The following is a 24,396-nucleotide window of genomic DNA, read 5'->3' as shown; positions in this document are numbered from 1 at the left end:
CACACTTTCTTTGCAAAGAAGCTCTGTGTATTGGGTGCAACAGCTCTGGGGTCTCTATATAAATAATATACAAAACCCAACAGCTCAATGCCTCACATTAACAAAAATACTAAAAACTCATTAAAAATGGAGCCTAAGGGAAGAGCCCCAACCACTACTGGTGCTAGCCCAGGAAGAGGACTGGGAATTAAGAGGAAATGGTGGGGCCACATCCAGTGTACAAGCAGTTCCTCCAGGTGGCTCAGTAGCGTCCAAATATGTTGGTACTGGGCTGTGGCTGGGTGTCTGTGAAAAACCAGAGACTATCAGGGATGGGCAGCTGAGCAGGGGCGAGGGTCTGCATGAGGAGAGCCACTCAGGCACCAAAGGAAAGGGGTAGAAGGCAATGCTTCCCCCTACAAGCTGGGCTTGAAGCAATCACCTCAGCCACTTTTACCTCTACCCTCCCCCCCTCCCCCTCCACCACCCCCCCCACCAGTTATTCTGCGGAGGCACTCCTTGGGCAGGAAGGCAGGCTTACTAGAGAGCTGTTGTTGGAGCTGCCGGACCAAAGCTGCTGTCTGTTGTTGTTGCTGTGTCTGCTGAAGCCCCTGGCGCTGGAACTGAGGTGAAAACAGGACATGGAAGGTGGAACTTGAATGTTCCCCATCCTTCTCATCCTCACGTCCCCACCCATCTGTAGAGGGCCTGGGCTTGCCTCCTGCCTCTCCCTAGCTGCACATGCTGCCGCCCCAGTGGGGGCGGGGGGGGGCAGGGGCTGGAGTCCAGCAGCTACCTGGGGCTGGGACTGGGGCTGGGGCTGAGGAGGAGCCGCCTGCTGCTGCTGCTGCTGGTGTGCTTGTTGCTGCTGCTGTTGCTGCTGCTGCTGCTGTTGCTGCTGTTGCTGCTGCTGCTGCTGTTGCTGCTGCTGCCATGAAGACAGAAGAGATCCATGTAAGGAGAGCAAGGGGCTGAACCTCAGTGGTGGAGGGACAGGGAGAGCAGAGGAAGCACAGGGAACTCTGGGTCTGCTGCCTTCCCTGCTCAGGGAGCTGCAGAGAAAATCTCATCTGGAGTGCCCAGCAGATGACCCCCAACTCTCTCCAACCGGGACCCCTGGAAAAGTGGGGAGGGAAGGAACTAACTTCTCAAGGCCCCACTACATGCCAGCTCCCCTGCGGGTACTTAAGGTACTTGCACTGCCTCATTCTATCTTTTTGTCTTTTTTTAAATCTATTTAATTGAAGGATAATTGCTTTATAATATTTGTTTGATTTCTGCCATACATCAACATGAATTAGCCACAGGTGTACATATGTCCCCTCCCTCTTGAACTTCCCTTCCACCCCCTTCCCACCTCTCTAGGTTGTCACAGAGCACCAGGTTTGAGCTCCATGAGTCATACAGCAAATTTCCACTGGCTCTAATTTTACATGTGGTAATGTATGTTTTTCAGTGCTACTCTCTCAATTCATCCCATCCTCTCAATCCCTCTGCTTGTGTCCACAAGTTTGTTCTCCATGTCTGCATCTCTACTGCTGCCCTGAAAAAAGGTGTTCATCAGTATCATCTTTCTAGATTCCACATATACACATTAATATATGACATTTGTTTTTCTCTTTCTGACTTACTTCACTCTATATAATAGGAGAACCACCCAGAAGAGCCTGTGCCTCTCCTTGCTCTCTTCCCCTCCTCCTCCTCCTAGGTCTCCCAGGTCCCAGATGAAATCCCAGGGCCTTACCCGCAGGATCTGCTGCTGCTGCTGCTGCTGCCGGATATGGTACTGTTGCTGCTGCTGCTGCTGCTGCTGCTGCTGCTGCTGTTGCTGCTGTTGCTGCTGCTGCTGCTGCTGCTGCTGCTGCTGCTCAGGCAGGATGGAAGCCGACCGGATGCCGGCCTGGACACCCTGGGGGCCCAGTGGGGTCATGGTGCCTATCATGGGTGTTTGCTGCAGTGTCTGGTGGGAAAACCTACAAAGACAAGGAGAGGCAGAGATCAAGGCATGGGCTGTGGGGGGAGAGGGGCAGATGAGCCCCAGGTCTCTGACCCAAAAGAAATACCAACAGGCCATTTCATTCACTTCTGTCACCAACCAGAAGAGCCTTTTTGGCTTGTGACAGATTACTAAGTTGGGGAATGAGAAGCAAAGACAACCCCCTACTTTAGTGTCTCCTAACCTCCATGGTTAGGGATTTTTCAATTCTGTTGTAGCTGTTTTTCTCTTATGAAAATGAAACACAGCCTGAGCATAGGCTAGCTATTCTATAAATACTCACTAAGGTTGTTCAGCTTATTACTATTGTCAGGGTCTTGAAGACTGCTGAGTTCTATTGCTCCTTACACTTTCCTGACCCCAATTGGTACTTCACCTCAACAGGCTACTGGCTGGGTCCTTGTCTCAAGTCTTCTGTCACCTTCCCTTTGCATCCTCTCCACGTGGTGGTGGTTTAGTCGCTAAGTCATGTCCGGCTCTTGTGACCCCATGGACAGTAGCCTGCCAGGCTCTTCTGTCCATGGGATTCTCTAGGCAGGAATACCGGAGTGGGTTGCCGTTTCCTTCTCCAGGGGATCTTCCCAACCCAGGAATCAAACCCAGGTCTCCTGCATTGGCAGGCAGATTCTTCACCAACTGAGCTATAAGGGAAGCCCATCCTCTCCACAAGACCCATGTTAATTTCTCAACATGCCCAAATCATCACATCATTTTCCTGACCAAGAGCGCTTTCGGATTGTGTCTCAACCCCATGCCAAGCATTCCAAGCTCTCTCTCAACCTGTCCACTCCCAGCCTATCCCTACTCCTTCCCTGTCATGAATCTTAAATTCCAGCCAAGCTCTTCTCCTGCCTGTCCTCCCAGCCACCCTACATGTCTTTGTTAATGCTATGTCCTCTACCTGGGATCTCCCTCCTTTTCCTCCTCCACACAAATCCAAATCACAGCTATCCTTCAAAGGCCAACTCAAGTCTGACCTCCTTCATGAAACTTTCTCTGATGATTCAGGCCCACAATGATATCATCCCCCACTTTTCCTGAATTCCCATTTTATTTGACAGCACCCAACTGCACAGCTGATTGTATCTTTCATTACCATGTTCTCTAAGTACTCTTCTGAATAAGTCTCTTCTTCCCAGCTAGAGTAAAAATTCTGTGTGGTGAAGGACTTTGGATTTTTTTCCAATAGTTTTCCTCACCCCACCTGGTCCTAGCATAGTGCTGGCCACACAGTGGGCACTTAATCAGTACCTCTAAGTAAGGGACTTTTCTTCCGGTCCACCCCCACAGTGTTCTCAACCCTAAGCTGCAGAACCTCAAGACATGATTACAATGTCTTTAGTAAGGCCTAACTGACAGTCACTAAGGTGGAAGGATGTGTTCACTGGTCCATTCCAGCACTAAACTGCTCTAATGGTAGCTAGATGACTCCTTCCCACACACTGCATCTATGAACTCCAGGTCTTTCCTTCTTATAAGCATATAAGTGATTTATCCTCTTTGGTTCTCAAAGAAACTTTGGGAAGCAGGCATGAGAGTACTGGCCACCAGTGCCCCTTCCAGCTCTGGCATTTTGTGTTGACAGGCCAGGTATGTGCTCTTGATGCCTCCAAAAGTTCTGACTAGTCTCACCACATCCAGGCCCAGGTGTCCCCAAATTGAAAGCCTCAGTGTCTCCGCCATGCCTGGCTCACTTGGGTACCTTTGAGTGGAGGTCAGCCCATGTCCGTAGGTTGGGGCCTGCTGGTGCACATAGCCACTGGGCCGCTGCTGCAGGTGGCGAGTAGGATCTACAAGAGTAGGATTGGTAGAAGGGTGGGTGCTCTGGTAAGGCTGGCTGGAGTAGCTGGGGGGCACCATGGTACCTGCAGGGCCTGTGTGTTGCTGCAATCCCACATGAGAAACATAAGGAGTATAGCCCTGGAGGGGAGGAGGAGAGAGGGTGTCAGAGCCAGGGGTGTGCAGACCAGTGTGCCTGGAGCGCCCCAAGTCTCCCCACCTTGCACCCTTACCTGGGAGGTCTGCAAACCGTACGAAGAACTGGGAGTCATCTGATGGACAGATGACTGTCCCAACATCCCTTGACTCTGTTAGAGGGAAAAAGGAAACAAACTCAAACTCTGGAAATGCTTTCTGGTGCCTCGTTTCTTGCATCTCCCACTCTCCATGTTCTTGTGAAGACCCCAAATTCCTGTGACCTTCAAAAGCCCCTCTCCCTGACGGCCCTCCCTACGGCCCCTCTCACTATCTTTGCCTGGAGCTGTTGGCGAAGGCGCTGTCCTTGGGGCACTGCAGGCTGCTGCTGTCGGTACACAGACGTCTTGTAGGAGGCAGGTTCCAGTCCCATGACACCAGTCATGGTCGTGGGCAGCACTCCAGGGTAAGGTGGGCGGGTAGGCAGCTTCTGCATCGGTAACCGCACAGGGCGGTATGGATCCACACGGGGGCCACCTGGAAAGGGAAGCCAACTGACCTCTTTAGGCTCTTTGTCCCTCCATGCCCTGCTCAGCACCCTGTGCATCTATAGCTCCTGGGAGAAGTGGCATCGCCCTTCAGATGGGAGGAATATTCGGGTCAGTCCCTCGCACCCAGTGGCTGGTACCCACCTGCTGGCAGTGGCTGGTTCTGGGTGTAGAGGCCTATGGAGCTCTGCCTGTAGCTAAGGTGGGAGATGGAGCTAGGGTTGGCATGGTGCAGGAGGTCTGGAGGCACTGTCACTCCGTAGGGGCCACTTCGGCCTGGGCCCATTCCATAGTCCTGTGTGAACGGCAGGGGAGGAAGGTGAGAGGGCTGGGGTCAAGTGGGAAAGGAGGGCAGAACAGGAGGTGGAGCTATGTGGCTCATTGTTTTAATTCTAAAAGTACTCCTTCCTCAAATGCCCCTAGCCCTCCCACAACCAGGATCAGGAAGAGAGTGGGGCTGGGAAAGACGTGCACAGGGACGGCATGCACAGGGACGGCATGCACAGGGACGGCATGCACAGGGACGGCATGCACAGGGACGGCATGCACAGGGACGGCAGCAGCAGTGCTCACTTCCGTCTTGGCGGCAGGCTGGCTGCGCTTCTTGCCCTTGGTGGACTTCTTCTTGCGTTCCTCAGTGCTGGGTGGAGCAGCTCCAGGTTTGTCAGTTTTGGGGGGCTCTGGAGCCTTTTTTTCAGGCTCTAGCAGGGTGGGGGCAGGGGGTTCCTCGTCTTCTGGAGGCAGTGGCAGTGGCTCCAGGTAGTAGGCGCGGGGCCGGGGCCTCAGGTGTGTGTGGTACAGCAGCAGCCGCTGCTGCTCCTCTCCACGGGCCACGCGCCGGTCCACCCGGACTGTTCCAAACCAGCCCCAAGACAGTGGCGCTGATGGCTTCAAGCCCTCAAAAAGATCCCAGGGAGAGATCTTTTGTTTGGTGGAAACCTGAAGACCCTGCTCCAGAAAATGAGAAATAGTGAGCTGCTGAAACTTGGAAAATACAACACAGACCTTGAAGGCTTGCAGGAGAGGGAAAAGTATCTGTTGGCAACAAAAGAAAAAAAAGTTCATGGGTAGATTCAGGGAAGATGGTGAGAGGAAGACAGACACGGATATACACACAGGGGAGGGAGAATGAAGAGGGGACGGTAGGGAGCAGAGGGAGACAGAGACAGACACTGACAGTCAGAGGAAGACAGATATAGAAACAGGAAGGCAGAGAAAGAAAAGGCAGTGAGAGACTGAAGGGAGCCAGAGAGACAGACAGAGAAAGGGAGAGAGAGAAAAACAGGAAGAGAGAGACAGGCCGAGAGAGAGAGATACAGAAAGATAGAGACAAATAAGCAGGAAAACAATGAAGAGAACACCTATAGGAAAGGATTGGGCTTCCGATTTGGAACCCTACATCCTTATTCTCCTCTCCCTCTACTACACACAATGATTATGATTACTCAATAAATACTGCAACTCACAGAAAGAGGGGACAGAGAAAATCATGCTGAGATAGGTGGATGGGAGGAAAGAGATGCAGGGATTAAAGAGATGTGGGCCATCAGCCAGGCAGATAGGTGGGGTGCAGGCTGGGCTGGAGCAGGATGGGCTGTGGGTGGGGCAGAGGAAAGAGGCTGGGGTGCTGAGAAATGGGTGGCAGGTACAAAGGTGATGGGGATGATGGGTAGTGGGGAGGGGTAAAAGGAGAGACCAAGGAAAGAGAATGAGATTCCCAAGACAGGGAGAAGATACTTGAGGAAATTAAGTGATTATCTCACACCCCAGGGATGGTTCTTGCTTCCTCATGAAGCCCAATGAACTTGTTGCAGCTATAAGGTTAAAGCAGGGGAGGCTCTGGCCCAAAGGGGAACAAAGGTGGGAGGCAGGAAGCAGGGAGTGGGAAGATAATGGAACGTGCCTCCTTCTTGAAGATGGAGTCGAAGCCAGCAATCTTGTTCCCCTTGGTGTCAATAAGGGAGCCCTGCGGCTCACACGTGATCACATCTCGAGTCGGCTTGGGCAGTGGCAGCAGCTGGTAAACTTTTTCCAGACTATCCGACTGGCGTTCCGCCAACTCTTTCTGCAGGCACAAGAAGACGGGACAAGAGTTTCAGGACACAGGAAACAAGGAATGGGACCTCTCAGGGGCCAGCACAGAAGCTGGCCCGAAGAAAACCCTCAGTAAATCCTCACTAAACAAGTAACAAAGAAGACACAGATGTGTGAGGGAAGGGTAGAGGGGCAGGATGATGTCACTGAGGCTGGACTCCCTCAAGGAAGAGGGAGGAGGCCTCTAGGCCTTGCTCCCTCTGCTCACCCGCAGCTTCTTCACCAGGTTCATGTAGGCACGTTTGTTTTCCTCCATGCTGCCCTGGGAGATGCTGGACATGTCTGCAGCTAGGGTCCCATTGATGAGCACGCTTAGCATGTCCAGGACAGTGGTGAAGAGCTCGCTATAGCAGGAAGCCAGGGAGAAAAACAGAGGAGAAAGAGTTTCAGACAGAGATGGCCGGCTTGGACATGAGCAGGGAGCAGGCACCCAAACCGTGTGAGAAACCCCAGACCCTGGACCTCAGAGCCCAAAGTGTCAGCCACATCTACTTCCAGGGTCATGCACCTGGTTTGGGGGAGGGGCTCCTCTTGGGGGCGAAAGTGGAAGGAGGGGAGGGGGATGCTTTACTTGTTGGACTGCATGTCGACAGTGCCGCTGATGATGATCTCCAGGAGGAGCACAGCCCACTCCGTGGTCTGCTGGGTGCTGCGCTGCACTGTGTCAAACATGCCCCCCACCTGCCAGGGCCACATCAAGTCAGTCAGATGGCTCAGGGGCGGAGGCCAGCCTTTGGAAGCTCAGATTAGAACCTGGGCTACATGATCTCAGGCCAACGACTTAATTCTCGACCTCTCTGGGCCTTGGTTTCCTTACTTATGTAATGATGAAGTTAGACCAAAGGATGTCCAGGATCTCATTGAACACTCCACAATAGGTGTCTAGGGCTTCTCGGGCCCAGAAAAAATCTACAATACTGAGGCAGGGTCCCTGCAAGGATACAGTCTCCTTAACCACTTCCAGGTCCCACGTCCTTCAGGAGAGATGGGTTAATACGTGAAGATCCAGGCGAACCTGGGCCCTCATCTGCATCCTCGCCTCCCCAGGCTGGGGCTTCTTTGTCTGCGGTCCTAGCTCCACCCCTTTCCTCCTTCTTCCCGGCTCCCTCTCTCACCAGGTTGAGCCGCAGTTTGAGTGCCTCATGCATTAGCTGCTTTGGTTTGCAATCGTCTAAATACTGGTCATCTCTCCAATTAGTCACAATCTAAGACAGAAACAAGTACAACACACAGCTCGGATTTCATCGTGTCCATGCCAAAGCACCCAGGGTGTTCTTGTCAAAAAATACTGAAGATTAAGAGTACATAGGTAGCCTCTTGGCTGCATTCTCCTCTGCCCTCCTGCCTAGCTCCAGGCCCAAAGACCCATACCTGGTGGACCTGGCTGTAGAGCGAGGTAAGGAGTCCCTCACGCTGCTCATCCTGCCCCTTCAGACATGTCAGCACCAGGGATAAGAAGGGCTGCTGGCTCAACAGAGACATGCTAGAGACGGGAGAAGAAAAAGAGCAGAACCAGGTCAGGCGACTTCCAACCTCATTCCTCCAAGCCCCCGACTCTACTCTTTTAACATGTAGCCTCTTGTTTGACCATCTTTCTTCTCCTCCAATTGTACCTTTTTCTGATTTTGACCCTCACCTCTTTGACCCAACTTCTCTTCCTCCCTGGGCCTCCTCTCCATTCCACTCTGCAATCCCAGCCCCACAACAGCCACTTTACCTCTTTTGCTTTTGTCGATCACGTTCTTTGCGGGAAGAGGAGTCCAGGTGCTGGCCGTTCTCCAATTCTTCCCCAGCAGCCTTTAACACATGCCCCTGGACTGAGGTGGGCAGTTTGGCAATGAGAGGAGCCACCAGCCATACACCCGAGCGTTCTAGGGAGCTGGAGAGATGGCACGCGCAGGGTTACAGAGGAGCCAGGCAAGGCTGGAACAATCCCTCCTCTCTTTTCTAGATGGACATGCCTGACACCTCTGGGCAGCTGAAATCATTTGCACTACTGGAAGAGAAAACTCAAAAGGGGATGGGTCCTAACACATTTCTATTCAACCTGAGCACAGGCTTGGTCTTGCTGCTGCTGGGCATGTTGCTTGCAGCATTTCCAGAAGATGACCCTGTCTCTGCAGACTGTTGGAAAACCTCGATTGTGGCCTTGGCGATGTTCTCTAAGAGGGAGTTCATCTCCTAAGGAGGATGAAAGGCACAGGGGAGGTAAATAGGTTAGCTGGTGGCAAAGGCAAAGAGATAGTAGGAGAGATAGGAGATGAAGACAGAGGAAGGCACCTGTGGAGGCTGATGGGAGGGTAGGAACACAACTCTGTTGGGCATCATGCCCTCCACCACCTTGCAGTACTTCTCCAGTGCCCCACTGTCTTCTCCTTTACATACCCCCTTACAGCTGTGGCCACAGAAACAGCCTCTACTACCACAGCTGTGAACCTTCCCCACAGCTCAGAGCCCCAACACTCTCAACCCATGTCCCTTATCATCAGTTCCACACATCCGCCATCTTCCCATCCTCTCTTATCTCCAGAACCCAAAGATAGAACCTAGGCTCTTCTATGGCAGCCCCCTTCCCTGACACATATTGTTGGAAGTGAGCATGAGAGAGGGTCTGGGAACCACTCACATTGTTAGGGGTCTGCTTGATCATGAGCTGCAGTTCCAACGAAGACTGGCGCATGGTCCACTGGTCCAAGTTCTGTGACAGAGACCCCATCAGCAAGCTAGTCATCACTGTTTCATCCCAGCCACTTAGTACCCTGATGCCAGCCCCTGATCTCTCACAACCTTGAATCACATATGCCTGGAGGTCTGAAAGGGCCCTCGACTTCCCCTCTTTAGGAAAGATCACACTTAAATAATCCAAAATGGCTGAAAAAAAACTATCCTATTTCAAAAGTTGTTTTGAAAAAATTTCACATCTTCCCCAGTTTCCTGCTCCAGAGCCTCACATTCCTCTGCATCAGGAAGTTCTGCTTAACGCTTAACTTAAATCTTTGATGTTGAAGTTGAAGCTCGCCACTCCTGTTTTCAAAGTCCTTTACAGACCCGAGGGCTAGTCTTAGTTAATCTCTCTGAGGCATTATCTTCTGTCAGCTGAAGAGGCCTCATTCCTTTAGGTTTTCCTCAACAGCTTTATTTTTCCACCCCCCAGTCACATGAATGTCTGCAGCAGTGTGGTGAGGCAGGAAGGGTGCAGGCAGACCTGGGCTCCTATACTGACTCTAAACTTACCAGCTTCGTGAGTTACTGAACCTCAGTCAAGTTACTTAACCTCTTCAAGCCTCAGTTTCATTGATGCTAAAACAGGGATATTCATACCTACTTCACAGGGTTGTCAAGACTAACTGAGGAAATCTACATAGAGTACTGAGCATGGTACCCAGCATGAAGCAGCCATTCAATAAGCAGTAGCTTTCCAACAGCATTACTACTCATCACTGAGCTACAACCGACATGCTAGACACATAAGACCAAAACCTAGACCTCCCAGATGCTCTGTCTCCCACTGATAAGCCAAAGCCCTACTCCAGCCACTTGTGTGCCCTCACCCAATGGTTCACTCTTGAGTCTAGACCATATTGGCTTGACTTCAAAACCCATGCTGGAGCTGTTTCTCTCACCACCTTTTGTCCATATCCTCATTCATCTTCCTACTTAATTCTCCCTCTCTTTTTCTCTCAAAGTTCCCATCATTTCACCCCAGGTTCAGGCCCCACCACTTTCTCCAAGACCCCCGTCACCTTGGCCTACCTGGAGAATACGCTTAATGCGTTGCCGCTGCGGGTTTTCCCCATCCTCATTGTCCAGCAGCCGATGTGGGTAGCAGATAAGCTGCATGAGGCGCTGGGCCTGGGCACTGCTCAACACTGGGTCTTGCAGGTCATTGCTGTCCTCACACAGCGATTTAAGGCAACGTTCTCCTACCCATTCCTGAGGAAGCCAAGAATCAGGGGACTGGGCCAACCACTGAGGGGCTTAGGAATAAGGGGGATGGACCAGAGGTTGGTGAGGGACAAAATGTATGGCGGGGAGGTGGTGTGATCATGACAGGAAACGAGACTATATTATATAGCAGCATTTAAGAGGTCTGCGGGAGAAGGTGAGACTGACCTGCTGGCAGATGCTGCGTAGCACGTACTTGGCATAGACATCCAGACTGGCTGTCTCCACAGAGATGTTGCGGCCACCCTGCCTCCGACTGCCACTGCCACCTCCTCCCTCCTCCTCTGGAAGTTCTTCTGTTCCTCCTGTCACAGTGAAGCCCGAACCCTTCAGTTCCGCATCCCCTGCGGTTCACAGGTGGGAGATATGGAGTGCAAAGTGAGATCCCAATGCTGTGTGGAGACCTGCCCCAGAGCCACAGAAGCAGCACTCCCCAAATCCTGCCCTATGGGACAGAAACATACTTCCCTCCTTCCTATCCTCCAGAAAGGTCAGACAGACCACCTTTAGGAGGGAGAAAGACTGTCCTTTGTAGTTTAGCTGGCGCTCCACCCTATACACACTTTTGGCACCACTCTTTCTACCCCCATACCAAGTACAAACACAGCCTTGAGAACAGCAAACACAGCTCCATCCACGATGCGGTTCTGGGAGGCAGCCAGCAGGTGGCGGTCACAGGAGGAGCGGATTCCTACAGTAGGCTTGTCTGGTGGAGAGAGCTGAAGTCAGGGGGAAGCCAAAGTAGAAACAGTGGGGGTAGGGTAGCCACACTATCCTTGGCAGCCTGGCTTGGATGGAGTCACTTACTTCCATCCGATTGGCAAGGATTGAGTTGAGGTGTCTTGAAAAGGTGGAGGAGGATGCGGCAGGTAAGCCGGGCCCCTGGCTCAGAGTCCTGTTCACTGCAAGCTACAGAGAAGACACAGAGGTGGGGAAAGGATGAAGGTGGGCTATATGTGGGTTTGTGGGTGCTGAGGCACTAAAACGGTGGCTGAGGTCAGGCAAAAGGAGATAACACATTGGAGAAGAGGTGAGGGAGCCAACTGTTCTATAGTGCAGAGGGGAGAACCTGGAAGGGTCAGGAACAGGAAAGACTGGGGAAACAGGTGCAGGGTCAGAAAGAGGCCCCTCCCAGCCTGAGGCACACAACAGAACTGGCTTCTGGTGCCACCAGGAGGCCCACAGTGAACAAGGAGAGTATGGCCATTGAGTGTGTATTGACATTGGGGGTTTAGACTTTCTAGGGGTCACAAATTGGTAGTTTACCAGCATTAAGGAGTGAAGGGATGGCCGCACAGCGAATCAGATCCTCCAGGAGCAAACACTGCCGAGCGATGAGGATGGCAACAAAAGTGGCCAGGGAGTCGTGAAAAGACAGGTCACTGACCTGGAGGAAAAAAGCAGACACACACCAGGACTCAGTGTGGAAAGAGTTCTCCTACTCTGAGTGCTGGGCCTCCATTCTGCATAAAGCTGTCCCTCCACTCTCACAGTCCCTGGGAGCAGACTCCTGCCCTGGGGACTGCCCGGTGCGCCCCCACCCCCAGTCTCACATCTACATTGCAGAGGAGGTCGTTGAAACCACAAGTGCCATTGTTAGAGGAGCAGCACAAGGCCTTAAGCACTCCCAGCCACTCTGCACTCAGTGACTTGCAATAGCCGGTCAGCTCTGCACACAGGATGGCGATGTCATTCACCCTGGGGAAAAGTACAAATGCCCTCAGCAAAAACCTTGTTCCGGCAAAACCTCAGACTCATTAACTTTTCATCGCCACCCCGGCTATAACCAAGGTTGTGGTACCTCCCGGGCAAGTCATCCCTCCCAACATCAGGCGGGAGCGTGGTGCCCATGCCTCACTCAGTACGCCCCATACCTATCCGAATCATGGTGCCCCACACAGACGTGCATAAGGGCATTGCAGACAAAGCTGTAGCGGTTAGCAGGGTTCTCACTAAGACTCTTGCCTAGCCCTGTGTAGGTGAAGGTGTGAGCGGCGGGGTTCTCTAAAGTGTCGATCATGAACTCGGGTGCCCAGCGCATGTTGGACTCTGACGGCTCCACGTTGCAGTAGATGGTATTCTTTACCTTGGAGCAGAAGTCGCTGTAGGGGTAGGGGAGAGGAGAGAGCAGTATTGAGGAAGTGCTAGTGAGCCAGAGGGATGGTCAGGAAAGAGGAGAAAAGAACAAAAAGGAGAAAATGAGGGACCAAGGGCCTTAAGGCAAGAAGAGGGGAAATGGGACAAAGCAGACCAACTGGGCTGGAAAGAAACCCAGTGAGGATAAGGCACAGGGGCCCCAGGAGGCGGGGAGGAGGAGCGTGGGCCCTGCAGGCATGGGCTGGAAGCAAGGCTGATGAGGAAGGAGGCCCACTCTGGGGACCAAGAACACTTAGAGGACACTGTCCCCAAATGACCCTGCAGACACAGCAGGGTGGTAGGCTGTGCTCTGCTCCTGAGTTGGGCGATAGCGAGGAGATGGGATGAGGTCCCACTCTCTACCCCTTACCTTCTACCTCTCTTACCTGAAGAGTTCCCCAAATTTGCTCTTTAAATGGCTACAGGAGGTGTACAGATCATAGAGATATGCAAGGATACAGCGTTCTGCAGAGGAACCATCGGATCGGTTCATCCCATGCTTAACTACGCCACACAGCCTGTCAAGAAAGGACAAGGTCGCACCTGGAGCAATGGCGGGTCTGGGCGCCAAGATTCCTGTCCCTCCGCAATGTTCTGTCCCCTCCCTACCAGGAAGGCATGCAATTCTGCATTGCAAGAGCCTTATGTGTTCTCTGCAAGTCATTTCCAACGGCCTTCACCAGGGCCCCGTGGGTTTTGGTTATTCTGAAGCTCCACTTACCCCTCAAAGACCTGTGCCATCTGGTCCTGGTTGAGGATGAGGCAGGCGTGATAGTGGCGCAGGACAGCCACGATGCACAGGCACAGGCTGGTGGTGTAGCTGCCCACCAGATCTGAGGATTTGAGAAGCAGTTCGGCCTCGACTACACTCAGTTCATTCAGCAGCTAGCAGAGTGAGTGGGGGTTGAGAAACAAGAAGAGGCCTCAAATGTTATACATCATTTCTTTTCCTGTGAGAAAACTGGAGCCCTTTCCTGCTAGAGATGCCTCAGCCTGGAAGGGCTCCAGTGGCATATTCCACTGCCCTTTATTCTATTAACAACAAGCCACATCAATGATCTACCCAGTGTCCAGGATACAATCCTATGAAATCCACAGTGGAAGGACAGTCTGTGCCCAGTGCTCTAATCCATCTCTCAGGCCTCCCCAGGGAGCACTTGAGTCTCTATTCCTGCTGGCTTAGCTCACGGGCCACTCCCCTGACACTAGCCTTTTGGTCCCTCCAAATAACATGGGACACTGGCTTGAGCCTCTGCTCTTGTCCTTGTGACCCTGTACTGCACAAACGCCCTCTCCTTCATCTCCCCAACTCCCCCACCTGAATGGCAAAGTCGATGAGGCCACTGATGCTGAGTGAATATTCCATGAGGTCGAAGATAAACTGCACATGCTGCACCAGAGGCAAGTGGTATGACATGCCAAGGGCAAAGCTCGTGATCTGCTCCAGAACATTCCGGGAGACCTAATAAGGGCAGTGGGAGTGAGATGGGAGTGGAGAGAGGTGAGAAGAACCAGGGCAGCAGGAAAGGATGATGGGGAAAAGGGGTGAGAACAGGAGGCTTAGCCTGCCTGGGGGAAAAAAAGATAAGGAGAGAAGGAAAACAGGACAAGGAGACCAGAATGTGGGAAGGGGGCTGGACTTAGGCCCACACCTGAGCCGTGACCTGGTGTTGGTCATAATGTGAAAGGTGCTGGAACTTAGCAAAGATATCCTCGGCAGTGGGAAAAGCTTCAGGTCGGTTTCGTCGCCGCTTCTGTCCATCCTCCCCACCTGAGGGGACAGTTGAAAGGGACCAGTCAGGACAGGGAAGATAACCAGGCAACTGGGGGTGGGGGGGTATGGAGAGAAGGCTATGGTGGGGAGGGAAAGGGGACGGAAGGGAGGGAGGGAGGAAGGGAAGGAAGGAAGAGGGAAGATGGGAAGGGAGGGTCAAGGAAGGGGTGGGGGAGGGATGAAGGGAAGGGAACAGTGAAGCAAAGGTTTGGAGGACCACAGACTATGTGGACCTTAGAGGAGTACGTACAGGGAAGTGCTAGGTTGAGGGAGGGAAGGGAGAGGGAGGGCGGGTAGTATGGGGCTTACTGTGAGGTACCTAAGAATGTCAGGTCTCCAGGATTCAGAGGCACAATAGGAGCAAGCTGGTCTGCAGAGGGGGGGAATGAGGGGGGAAGTTTCAAAAGGACTAGAGCTCTCAGGAGACTCCAAGAGACAGGACATTGGGACATGACTGGGAGTTCCCTATGCTGGGGAAGGGAAGACTGACTAAGGCGCTCTTTGGGGGAGATCTATTTCAGGTGCCTCAAACCCACCAGTTTCTGCTGTCCCCTTGCGGTTCAGAACCTTCAGGATATCCTTGGTAATTTTCTTGATGGCATGGCGGGCATCATCTCGCTGCTTTCCCACCCCAAACAGTACGACCAACCGCTGGTTGCACTCATGGCTGCATGACTCCTCCTGCATCCCAGCAGCACCATCAGACTCCAGCAGGGATCACTCTCCCTCCTCTCAAAAGCATGCTCCATGCCCCTCAGCACCCCAGCACTCCAACCCTTCCCAGCATACCACACCCTTAAGAACAGCTCCAACCCCTCGGCAAAGTCCTTGGACAGAAACCTGGGCTCAGAACAGAGGGTCGGAAGGTGTTGGCAAACGGTACCTGGGGGATGGGAAAGTGTGTGGCATACTGCACATGCCGTGGCTGGTCATAAAGAACCCCAAGGGTTCCTTCTAGCTTCTCCTTGGGTGGGGGCTTCACCTCCTTCTCAACATCTGGTTTCTCAGGGGATGGACTGCCCTTCCCCTCACAGGGCATAGTAGGGGAGAACAACTAAGAGAAAGGCGAAAGGGCAGAACGTTTAGAGGAAGACAAAAGGATTGCAGGGGGCGCATAAAGAAACTCCCCAAAGTGGCATAACAGAAGGACCTCAGGAGCTGGATGCTTCCACACCAGTATGTAACTTAACTTACTGAGAAATCAGGCTTTTCCATGTCCTCAAAGAGCACACTGGAGCTAGGGTCAATGTCCATAGACTCTGAGAGCCCTGGATCCTGAGTGTAGAGAACAGAAGTGAAGCTGCTTTAGCCCTGAGGAGCTGCTCCCCACCATCTCAAAAGGTTGACTGGAGTTGAAGAGAGGAGCCCATACTGGGAAAAGCATTGGTTCCAGATCCAAGCCTTGACTGGTCCCTTAACCTCTGCAGGCCTTGGTTTCTCTCAGCTTTAAAATGAGGATAAAGATATCTCGTGGGGGTGGGGGGCAGGGGGTGGCAGGGAATTCCCTGGTGGCCCAGTGGCAAAGACTCGGCACATTTACTGCCGTGGTCCCTGGTTGGGCAACTAAGATCCCACAAGCTGTGTGACACAGCCCCCGTGAAAAAAGAAAAACAATACCTCACAGGTCTGTTGTGAGAATCAAATGAAAAAAAAATAAATAAATAACTTGAGAGTGCTTGCTAAACTGCAAAGCACTAAGCAAATCCTATCCTCCTTATTTGGTAAAGGATTCTCAGAGGACTCATGGAGCCAGGAAGATGGGGCTGTCAAGAAGAAACAATCTAGGACAAGGAAAAGCTCACTCACCTCCAGCTTGCTGCTGCTGCTGCCCTCAGCCTCCTTGCGCTCTGGGTCATCAGCTGGGTCATCAAAGGGAGAGGGAGGCCGGGGACCAGGGGCTCCGAAGGCAAGGTCCCCTCGGGAGATGAGGGTGCAAGTGTACATGTTGTGGGAGAAAACATCATGTCGAATCAGTTCACAGAACAGCAGTACCAAGTTAAAGAATTCCACTCGTTCACTCTCACTTCGGGGGTCCGCTGGAGAGAGGGAAGGAGAAAAGATGAGTTAGAGGAACACAAAAGAGACAGGCAGAAAGAAAGAAATACACCGAAGGCATGGTGCTCCTAGGTACCTGAAGTAGACAAGAATAGGAATGACTCAAAAGAAAAAAAAAACCAACAAAACCAAAGCTATTGAGGGACAAAGTGTGGTTGGTTATCCTACCCCACCTTCTGCCCCACACACCATCTCCTAAAGGAATACAGCATCTCTGCTATTTATACGTGAAAATGCGTCAACTGCATGCTCTCATTCTTATTCTTATCTTTATTTTTTGACCCTGTTGAACTGTAAGATGATCAAAGACTAGAATTATGTCCAAAAGTCATTATGCTTAGAGCTCAAGACTGAAATATATTCCAGAAGGCCCTTCACTATGCTTTCTGATGACAGGATGGCTGAGTCTAGGCAGAGGGAACCAGAGAGTGGCAGGTCCATACTCAGCATGGGAGCCTGTGTATCCAGAAACTGTAAGAGGACATCTTGGAAAATGGGAGCACTGGGAGCAGAAAGGGAGCCAGAGGCAATGGAACCCTTCTCATCTGCAGCTTCCGATTCTCCACAACGCTGTAAGATGAAAGAACAGACTATAAGATTGGGTTTCAACTATTTCTTCACTCGCCCATGTGCAATCCTTGAACTACTGACTGTTCTGCTTCCATCCCCAAGGTTTTTACTTCCACTCCCCTCCCCTGACTCCCATTTTCTTTACCATCTCCCAATTGCACCTTGGTCGCTTCTCTTAACTCTGACATGGTTCCGTTCCTTTCTACTTTTGCCTTATGTCCTCAAATTTCCCTGTACATTTTCTACCACTTCTTCACTCTCACAATTTCAACTTTGGTCCCACTACCAGCTCAATCTGGCTTCGATCCCAACTGCCACTGCCCCATGGGCTGCCCCTAACCTCAGCCTCAATCTCTGCCTGTCTCTTCTCCAGCAGCTTGGCTACCACCATCGCACGATGCCGACCAGAACGCTTGCAGCTGACAGCCCATTCACACAGTAATGATACCACTGCATCATCATCTGAGGAGATCTGGAGACCAAAGGAAGATAGGGTAAGTAAGGTAGAGTTGAGGACAAAGAACCAAGTTCCAATTTCCTAGTAACTAGACTCCATTTTTGGAGAAGGTAATGGCACCCCACTCCAGTACTCTTGCCTGGAAAATCCTATGGACAGAGGAGCCTAGTAGGCTGCAGTCCATGGGGCCACACAGAGTCGGACACGACTAAAGCAACTTAGCAGCTGCAGCAGACTCCATCTTAAAATATCCTAGGCTCAGTAAGATGGGTAGTCTCTTCAGACATCCTCTGGCTTCAATGCCTCACCACACTTTCCCCTCATATATACTGTTGCTTTTGCTCTGTTTTTCACTTCTCTTCCCCTTCTTGCTTATTACCTCGTGCCCATCCTTGCTAGGCCCCAATCCAAAGATTCGATTACAGAGGGAATCAAGAGAGTTGCTGAAGTCAGAGCGTTCAAAACTATGGCTGTCCAACACTTCCAAAGTATGGAGTACTCGTCCAATGGTGAAGCCTAAGGAGGAAAAGTGGTAAAGGGGACTTAACTAGAGGCCTGGTCTACACCAACTCTCAGATCTGTATGTCCTTACCATCCTGATCCTTTCCCCAAACATTCTTCTTATTGTCTGTCTTCTGGCACCCACCTGCAGTAGCTTCCTGGCACTTATCAAAAGACCAGCGAACCTCAACGGCCTGTCCTCGTTCCTTGATCTGTTGCTCGATCTCCCGCAACTTTGCACGGACCTGCAAAAAGGAGGGCTTTAAGGATGTAGTAAAGCATAAAGAAAAAGGCCAGGGCTCCAGGCTAAAAGAACAGTAGCAGGCGCTAGGTCACTATTTCTGAACGGGTAACTTCTCACATCCCAGTCCCCTGGGGGTACCAGGCTATTGGTCAGACTTACCTGCTGAGTGAAGGCACTGTTGCCCTCTGGCATGGGCAGGTTGGAGGGGGCAATAGGCAGGTGGTCAAGTGGTGAGCCAGTCTTGATTCGACTATCAGTCAGTGAATAGTGCCAAACCAGGGCACTAGGACAACACAGCAGGATGGTCTGCCAGACAGAAACAGCTAAGTCAAACTCGGTTTCCATGGCTACCTGTCTAGAAGCCCACTATAAGACCCCACCCTTTGGCTTCTGATGCAAGTCATTCTGAGTCCCTGGGGTGGCACCACTCCATCTCTGAGCCCCTCTCCTCATCTACCCTCCTAAAGGCTTTGGGTCTGCTATTTAGGCCTGGATGGGTATTAACTGAAAAGGAACTAACACCCCATGAATGAGAAGCCAACAATTTCCAAGCAAATTCTCAGTGCCTACTTTTGGCCTCAAGTTAGAATCACTCCCATTTTCTAGGACAAGCACCTGACTGTTCTCAAGATGCCTCTTAATACTAATACTTTCATGGGACCACCCAGTACCTACCTGAAGGATACAGCTGAGGCCAAAAACTAGGGGCCGGTGCTGAGGGCACATAAGCAGGTCACTAAAGGGTGTAGAGGGTGTGCTGCTACTTGGGGGCTGAGGAGCAGGGGTGGTGGGCAGTGTGCTTGTCGACTGAGCAGACATCACATGAGATGAGTGACTGCTCACACCATCCAGCTGCAGGGCCAGTCTCCGTGTACAGAAGTAGGCGAGGCGGCGGGAGAGGTACGCAGACTGAACAAACTCTCCAGAGTACTGTGAAGACATGACGATCAAACCCCCCAGTTCTCTCCGAGGGACACAGCTCTTGTGCCTTATATCTCCTCAAATCCTCCTGAGACCCCCCCCCTCCTCCACCAAATCCTAGGCCTTACTCGAAGCAGCAGAGGCAGCAGCAGTTTAAGCAATTCATCCTCTCCAGGGCGGATTTTCTCAAAACACTCAAGTACCCAGGTCAGAAACTCATGTCTGTCCAGCATTCCGTCCTATGGACACCAGGGGTGGGAAGGCGATGAGTTTCAAACAGGGACTATTAGAGATGAGGCAGAGAAAGTAAATGAAAGGATGAGGAAAACCACCAGTGGGGCAAGGTGGCAGGTGGACTCTGCTCCATGTTGGCAGAGTATGAGGTCAGGCTCATTTCTATGCAACACGACACACTCTCCTTCCTACCTGAAACATGAACATGGCCAGCTTCTCGTTGTAGTCCCACTGCCGGATTGCCATCTCAACATCATGGGGCAAGGGCCCTATCGTGGAGCCACAGCCCCCACTTCCAGCAGGCCCTGGCCGGTAGTATTCAGCCATCTTTTGAAGCTGCTCCCATAAGCACTTGGTGATGATCTGAGTCCATTCTAAAAAAAGATGGGGAGATGGCTATTTTACAATGTCCCTCTGCTTAGAACACCTTCTGTCCCTCACCTCCACTCCCAGTCACCATGTTTCTAAATCCTATTCATCCCCATATAGGCTCTAGTCAAATGCCACCTTCAACAACAGGTCCTACTGTATAGCACAAGGAACTACATTCGATATTCTATAGTAAGCTATAATGGGAAAGAATACAAAAAAGAATGTAGATAAACACACACACATGTATAACTGAATCACTCTGGTGTACACTAGAAACTAACACAACAGTATAAATCTACTATACTTCAACAAAATAAATTAAAACAAAACAAAACAAAAACAAATATCACCTTCCTAAAGCCTTTCCAGGTATCCCCAAAAGAAAATAACCTTTATGTTCACGGAATTCTCAAAGAAACTTCTGCCTCCATTTTTTTAATATTACATAATATTATTTATTTATTTTTGGCTGCTCTGGGTCTTCATTGCTGCACACAAGCTTCTCTAGTTGTGGTAAGTGGGGCTAGTCTCTAGTTGTGGAGTATAGGCTTCTCGTTGGAGTGGCTTCTCTTGTAGAGCACAGGCTCTAGGGTGTGCAGGCTTCAGTAGTTGGGGCACATGGGCTCCAGAGCACAGACTCAATAGTTGTGGCTCACAGACTTAGCTGCTCCGAGGCATGTGGGATCTTCCCAGATTAGGGATCGAACCCATGTCTCCTGCACTGGCAGGTGGATTCTTTACCACTGAGCCACCAAGGAAGCCCCTGCCTCCATTTTTGACATTATGTTTCTATATTTAATTATGGGATTTGTACAGTGGCCTTAGCATCCCTACTAGACTATAAGCATCCTAAGTGTAGGGATTAGGTAGTGATTATCTTTATAGCCCAGTACCCACTCCAGTGTTCTTGCCTGGAGAATCCCAGGGATAGCGGAGCCTGGTGGGCTGCCGTCTATGGGGTCGCACAGAGTCGGACATGACTGAAGCGACTTAGCAGCAGCAGCAGCAGCAGCACACATACAGTAGATACTCAAGACACTTGATGTTTACTAACTGAGTGAATGCAAGATACAAGCAGAAGCAAGGAATACAGATGAGGAAGGAGAGTAATTGCAAGGTTTCTCCACCACTCTTTGAAGTGATCAGTGGAAGGATCCCTGGTATTAGGAGTTACTCACCTGTGAAGGGGTCAATATGTCTCTTCTTAACCTTGGTCTCTGAGATTGCTGCATAGTAGGCACAGGTCATCTTAATGAGCCAGGCGGCCCGCATCACAGGCACTGTGTATTTGGCTAAATACCCAAACACTTCTTCCTTCTTACTGAAAATGGGGACCTGAATGGACATTGCAAACAGTGAGACTTCTCTCACCCCAGTGAGCTGACACCCATGTACTTCAATCTGAGAATCAGAGGGTACTTGGTACTCACGTTCCCCTCTTTGGCCTGAAGAACAGGAAACAGTACCTCACCTTTTTGGCTAGTTGTGTGAGTGGCTTGGTACCAGCCAGATCAGTAAACCAAGTGTTAATGGCACTCTGGGATCGTGCAGTCACCAGCCAGAAGTTGTCCTTCTGGTTCACTTGGGGCTTCCTTCGACCAATGTCAGGGAGGGTGTTACAACGTAACTTCTCTGTAATGATGCTGTTGAAGTTGGAACTGATCTGAGGGAAGAAAACTACACCTCAGGGTGGGAAGAAGGGGCAGAAAGGTGGCTGTGCCTTTGATGGGCAAATGCCAATGTGGTAGCATTAGGTTACAAAGGAAAACACCGCCAGTTAGGTCATCCCTTTACGTCTTCCCAGCCTAGGGCCTTTGCTCCCTCTCAGATTCTTCCAGCCTTTTCCTTCAGCCTGATGGGGTTGTCTCACCTTGGCAGGATTAAAGTTGACATTCTTGGCAGTGCCATGTTCATCCCCAGAGACAGCAGGCTGGTTATTGAAACCTTGTTTTACATTCAAGGCCGTTAATTCATCCTGAGGCAGGAAAACAACATTTTAGCTTTTTTCTTCCTTGGGGGAGATGGTGGTGGTGGTGGAAGAGGGCCGAAGAGAAGGGAACAAGGGTGGAAAAAAATAGGAAAATGATTGGGGAGTAGATAACACATTATTATTTAAAAATAATCTCATATTCATTTGGACCCCACCCTCACCCCCACAGTACTAAGATTCCCAATCCCCAGAGCTCGCTCAACAGCACTCTTCCCTTGTGAGTTTACAAGCAGCCTTAGTTCACCCAGCCGCCTCAGACAACTTTCTGAGGTCTGTGTGTAGAGGGGGCGCCTCCAGCGTGGCCCCAACATCACTCCCGGTTCTAGCTCAGAAACCAGCCCCCACCTCCCCCAGGTCTTACTCTCCGACACCAGTCCACTTTACTCTTCCCCCTTTCGGGACTTGCGCTCCCACAGAGCCGCCCCGCCCCCGCTCCCCCGAGCCATCAGTGCTTCCTCCTATGCCGATTGCTGGCCCCTGGCCCCCTGGGAGCCCGAATTTCTGAACTCACCTCCTTCTGTTTGGGATCTTGAGGGTACACATCAGGAGGCCCCAGCCGCGGCCGCTTCAGGGGCCGGTGTTCGTAGCTCAAGATCCCAAAGGCCGCCATCTTGCTCAGCCCGTAACGACAGAGGCGCCAGCCGGGCCCGATCGCGGGGGGGGGGGGGGGGGGGGGCGGGTAGGGGAGAGGGAGCCGAAAAGAGGGGCGGCGGTGGCGAGGACGGCAGCCGAGAGACTACAAGGGGCACGTTAGAAACTCCCGATCTTTGCCGGAAACTACCGAGGGAAACCGAGGGACGCCGGGAACCGTCTGACAATACCGACCGCAGCAGGGGCGGGCCCAGCCCGGCGTGGGGCGGAGCTCCGCGCCCCCGGAGCTTTTCGGCGCCCGCCACGGGAGGTGGATTTCACTCAGTCAAGATTCCTGCAGCGACCACCAGTCGTGTGCTGCACTGGGGATACGAACCTGCGAGGTGGGAGGCGGCCGAGGCGATGAGCTCCTACTGGAACTGGGTTCTCGGAGCCTCTCTCAGTTCTCGGCCTCGAATAAGGGCTAGATCGTCTGTAGGAACTCTTGCCTTTTTCAACCGCTTCTTCGTTTTCGCATCTGAAAAATAGGTATACTACTAACACCTCTTTTAAGGGACTGTTGCGAAGATTAGAAACTATATATGCATGAGAAAGCACGTGTTAAGCCCTGAAAGGTCGGCTCTAATCCCTCAAGGTCTTTATGATACATCACTGAGGTTCTTAACCTCTTGTGTTTCACAATCCCATTAAAATGCTGATGGAAGCTAAGGCCCTTCTTCCCAGAAAAAAATGCGCATAGAGATATGCAAAATAGATACTTTCTAAGAAAAGGAGTATGGCAAGGCTGTATATTGTCACCCTGCTCATTTAACTTATATGCAGAGTACATCATGAGAAACGCTGGGCTGGAAGAAGCACAAGCTGGAGTCAAGATTGCCGGGAGAAATACCAATAACCTCACATATGCAGATGACACCACCCTTATGGCAGAAAGTGAAGAACTAAAGAGTCTCATGATGAAAGTCAAAGAGGAGAGTGAAAAAGTTGGCTTAAGGCTCAACATTCAGAAAACGAAGATCATGGCATCCGGTCCCATCACTTCATGGCAAATAGATGGGGAAACAGTGGAAACAGTGTCTGACTTTATTTTGGGGGGGCTCCAAAATCACTGCAGATGGTGATTGCAGCCATGAAATTAAGAGACGCTTACTCCTTGGAAGGAAAGCTAGACAACCTAGACAGCATATTAAAAAGCAGAGACATTACTTTGTCAACAAAGGTCTGTCTAGTCAAGGCTATGATTTTTCCAGTAGTCATGTATGGATGTGAGAGTTGGACTATAAAGAAAGCTGAACGCTGAAGAATTGATGCTTTTGAATTGTGGTGCTGGAGAAGACTCTTGAGAGTCCTTTGGACTACAAGGAGATCCAACCAGTCCATCCTAAAGGAGATCAGTCCTGGGTGTTCTTTGGAAGGACTGATGTTGAAGCTGAAACTCCAATACTTTGGCCACCTGATGGGAAGAACGGACTCATTTGAAAAGACCCTGATGCTGGGAAGGATTGAGGGTAGGAGGAGAAGGGGATGACAGAGGATGAGATGGTTGGATGGCATCACCGACTCAATGGACATGAGTTTGGGTAAACTCCGGGAGTTGGTGATGCACAGCGAGGCCTGACATGCTGCGGTTCATGGGTTCCCCAAGAGTCAGACAGGACTGAGCTGAACTGAACTGAACTGATACAGACTAGATACTTTGTAGGGAGATTCTTAGGCCCTCTCCTGAAGTTTATTCATATATCCTCTAAGGGTCCATGAACTTCAGGTTAAGAATCCTTGCTCTATCGAGAGAGGCACCTACTAAGTGTCAGATGCTTTTCAGACGTTGTCTCTAATCCACCCACCCCCCCCTCCAAAAAAACCAGTGTTAGGGATATTATTGTATCCATTTTGTGGTTGAGGAAGCTGATTTTCAGAGTGGAAGTTCACTTGCCCTGTGTTGTATGGCTACTGAGTAACAGTTGAGACTAGGCTACTGAGTAACATTTGAAACTAGGCTACTGAGTAACATTTGAGATTAGGATTTTTTTTTCTCAACTCTCTCTTCCTCTCTCTTTTTTTAAGTAGTGTATCCA

The 24,396-nt window shown here is 51.2% G+C and overlaps 1 protein-coding gene across 9 annotated transcripts; it reads right to left on the bottom strand.

Annotated features, from left to right (window-relative positions):
• Positions 1 to 9: 9 nt before the first annotated feature.
• On the bottom strand, positions 10 to 22,564 carry MED12 (mediator complex subunit 12). Of its 9 annotated transcripts, XM_006076366.3 has the most exons (45): positions 22,242 to 22,563; positions 21,611 to 21,715; positions 21,212 to 21,403; positions 20,919 to 21,075; positions 19,561 to 19,742; positions 19,263 to 19,373; positions 18,889 to 19,143; positions 18,373 to 18,519; positions 18,115 to 18,214; positions 17,848 to 17,984; positions 17,352 to 17,483; positions 16,885 to 17,011; positions 16,193 to 16,422; positions 15,581 to 15,661; positions 15,270 to 15,440; positions 14,923 to 15,067; positions 14,706 to 14,756; positions 14,265 to 14,383; positions 13,931 to 14,074; positions 13,334 to 13,497; positions 12,999 to 13,130; positions 12,351 to 12,578; positions 12,030 to 12,174; positions 11,743 to 11,863; positions 11,284 to 11,385; positions 11,069 to 11,182; positions 10,645 to 10,820; positions 10,285 to 10,464; positions 9,158 to 9,229; positions 8,579 to 8,712; positions 8,249 to 8,410; positions 7,903 to 8,014; positions 7,647 to 7,736; positions 7,103 to 7,212; positions 6,740 to 6,875; positions 6,341 to 6,502; positions 5,011 to 5,385; positions 4,582 to 4,732; positions 4,221 to 4,426; positions 3,988 to 4,062; positions 3,678 to 3,895; positions 1,724 to 1,952; positions 776 to 907; positions 521 to 602; positions 10 to 285 (listed from the first exon to the last, which is right to left on the bottom strand). In XM_006076366.3, the coding sequence occupies exons 1-45, from the start codon at positions 22,338 to 22,340 to the stop codon at positions 242 to 244; spliced, it is 6,537 nt and encodes a 2,178-aa protein (XP_006076428.3). In that variant the 5' UTR covers positions 22,341 to 22,563; the 3' UTR covers positions 10 to 241. The 9 variants fall into 9 exon arrangements, with proteins under 9 accessions (XP_006076428.3, XP_025132860.2, XP_025132862.2 ...); XM_025277075.2 differs by lacking the exons at positions 10 to 285; positions 521 to 602; positions 776 to 907 and having other exon boundaries at positions 1,592 to 1,952; positions 3,678 to 3,765; positions 3,841 to 3,895; positions 5,011 to 5,472; positions 22,242 to 22,564; XM_025277077.2 differs by lacking the exons at positions 10 to 285; positions 521 to 602; positions 776 to 907 and having other exon boundaries at positions 1,592 to 1,952; positions 3,678 to 3,765; positions 3,841 to 3,895.
• Positions 22,565 to 24,396: the final 1,832 nt, after the last annotated feature.

This window comes from Bubalus bubalis, chromosome X (assembly GCF_019923935.1).
Source record: "Bubalus bubalis isolate 160015118507 breed Murrah chromosome X, NDDB_SH_1, whole genome shotgun sequence".
Taxonomy (NCBI): domain Eukaryota; kingdom Metazoa; phylum Chordata; class Mammalia; order Artiodactyla; family Bovidae; genus Bubalus; species Bubalus bubalis.
Note: the sequence above shows the minus strand (reverse complement) of the source record. Positions and strands in the feature narration are given on the sequence as shown.

Coding starts and splice junctions, on each gene's coding strand:
- MED12 (XM_006076366.3), bottom strand. CDS start 22,340: ATGGCGGCCTTTGGGATCTTGAGCTACGAACACCGGCCCCTGAAGCGG. Junction 10,465..10,644: donor TACGCAGCATCTGCCAGCAG/GTCAGTCTCACC, acceptor TGGCTTCCTCAG/GAATGGGTAGGAGAACGTTG. Junction 9,230..10,284: donor GCATTAAGCGTATTCTCCAG/GTAGGCCAAGGT, acceptor TCTCTGTCACAG/AACTTGGACCAGTGGACCAT.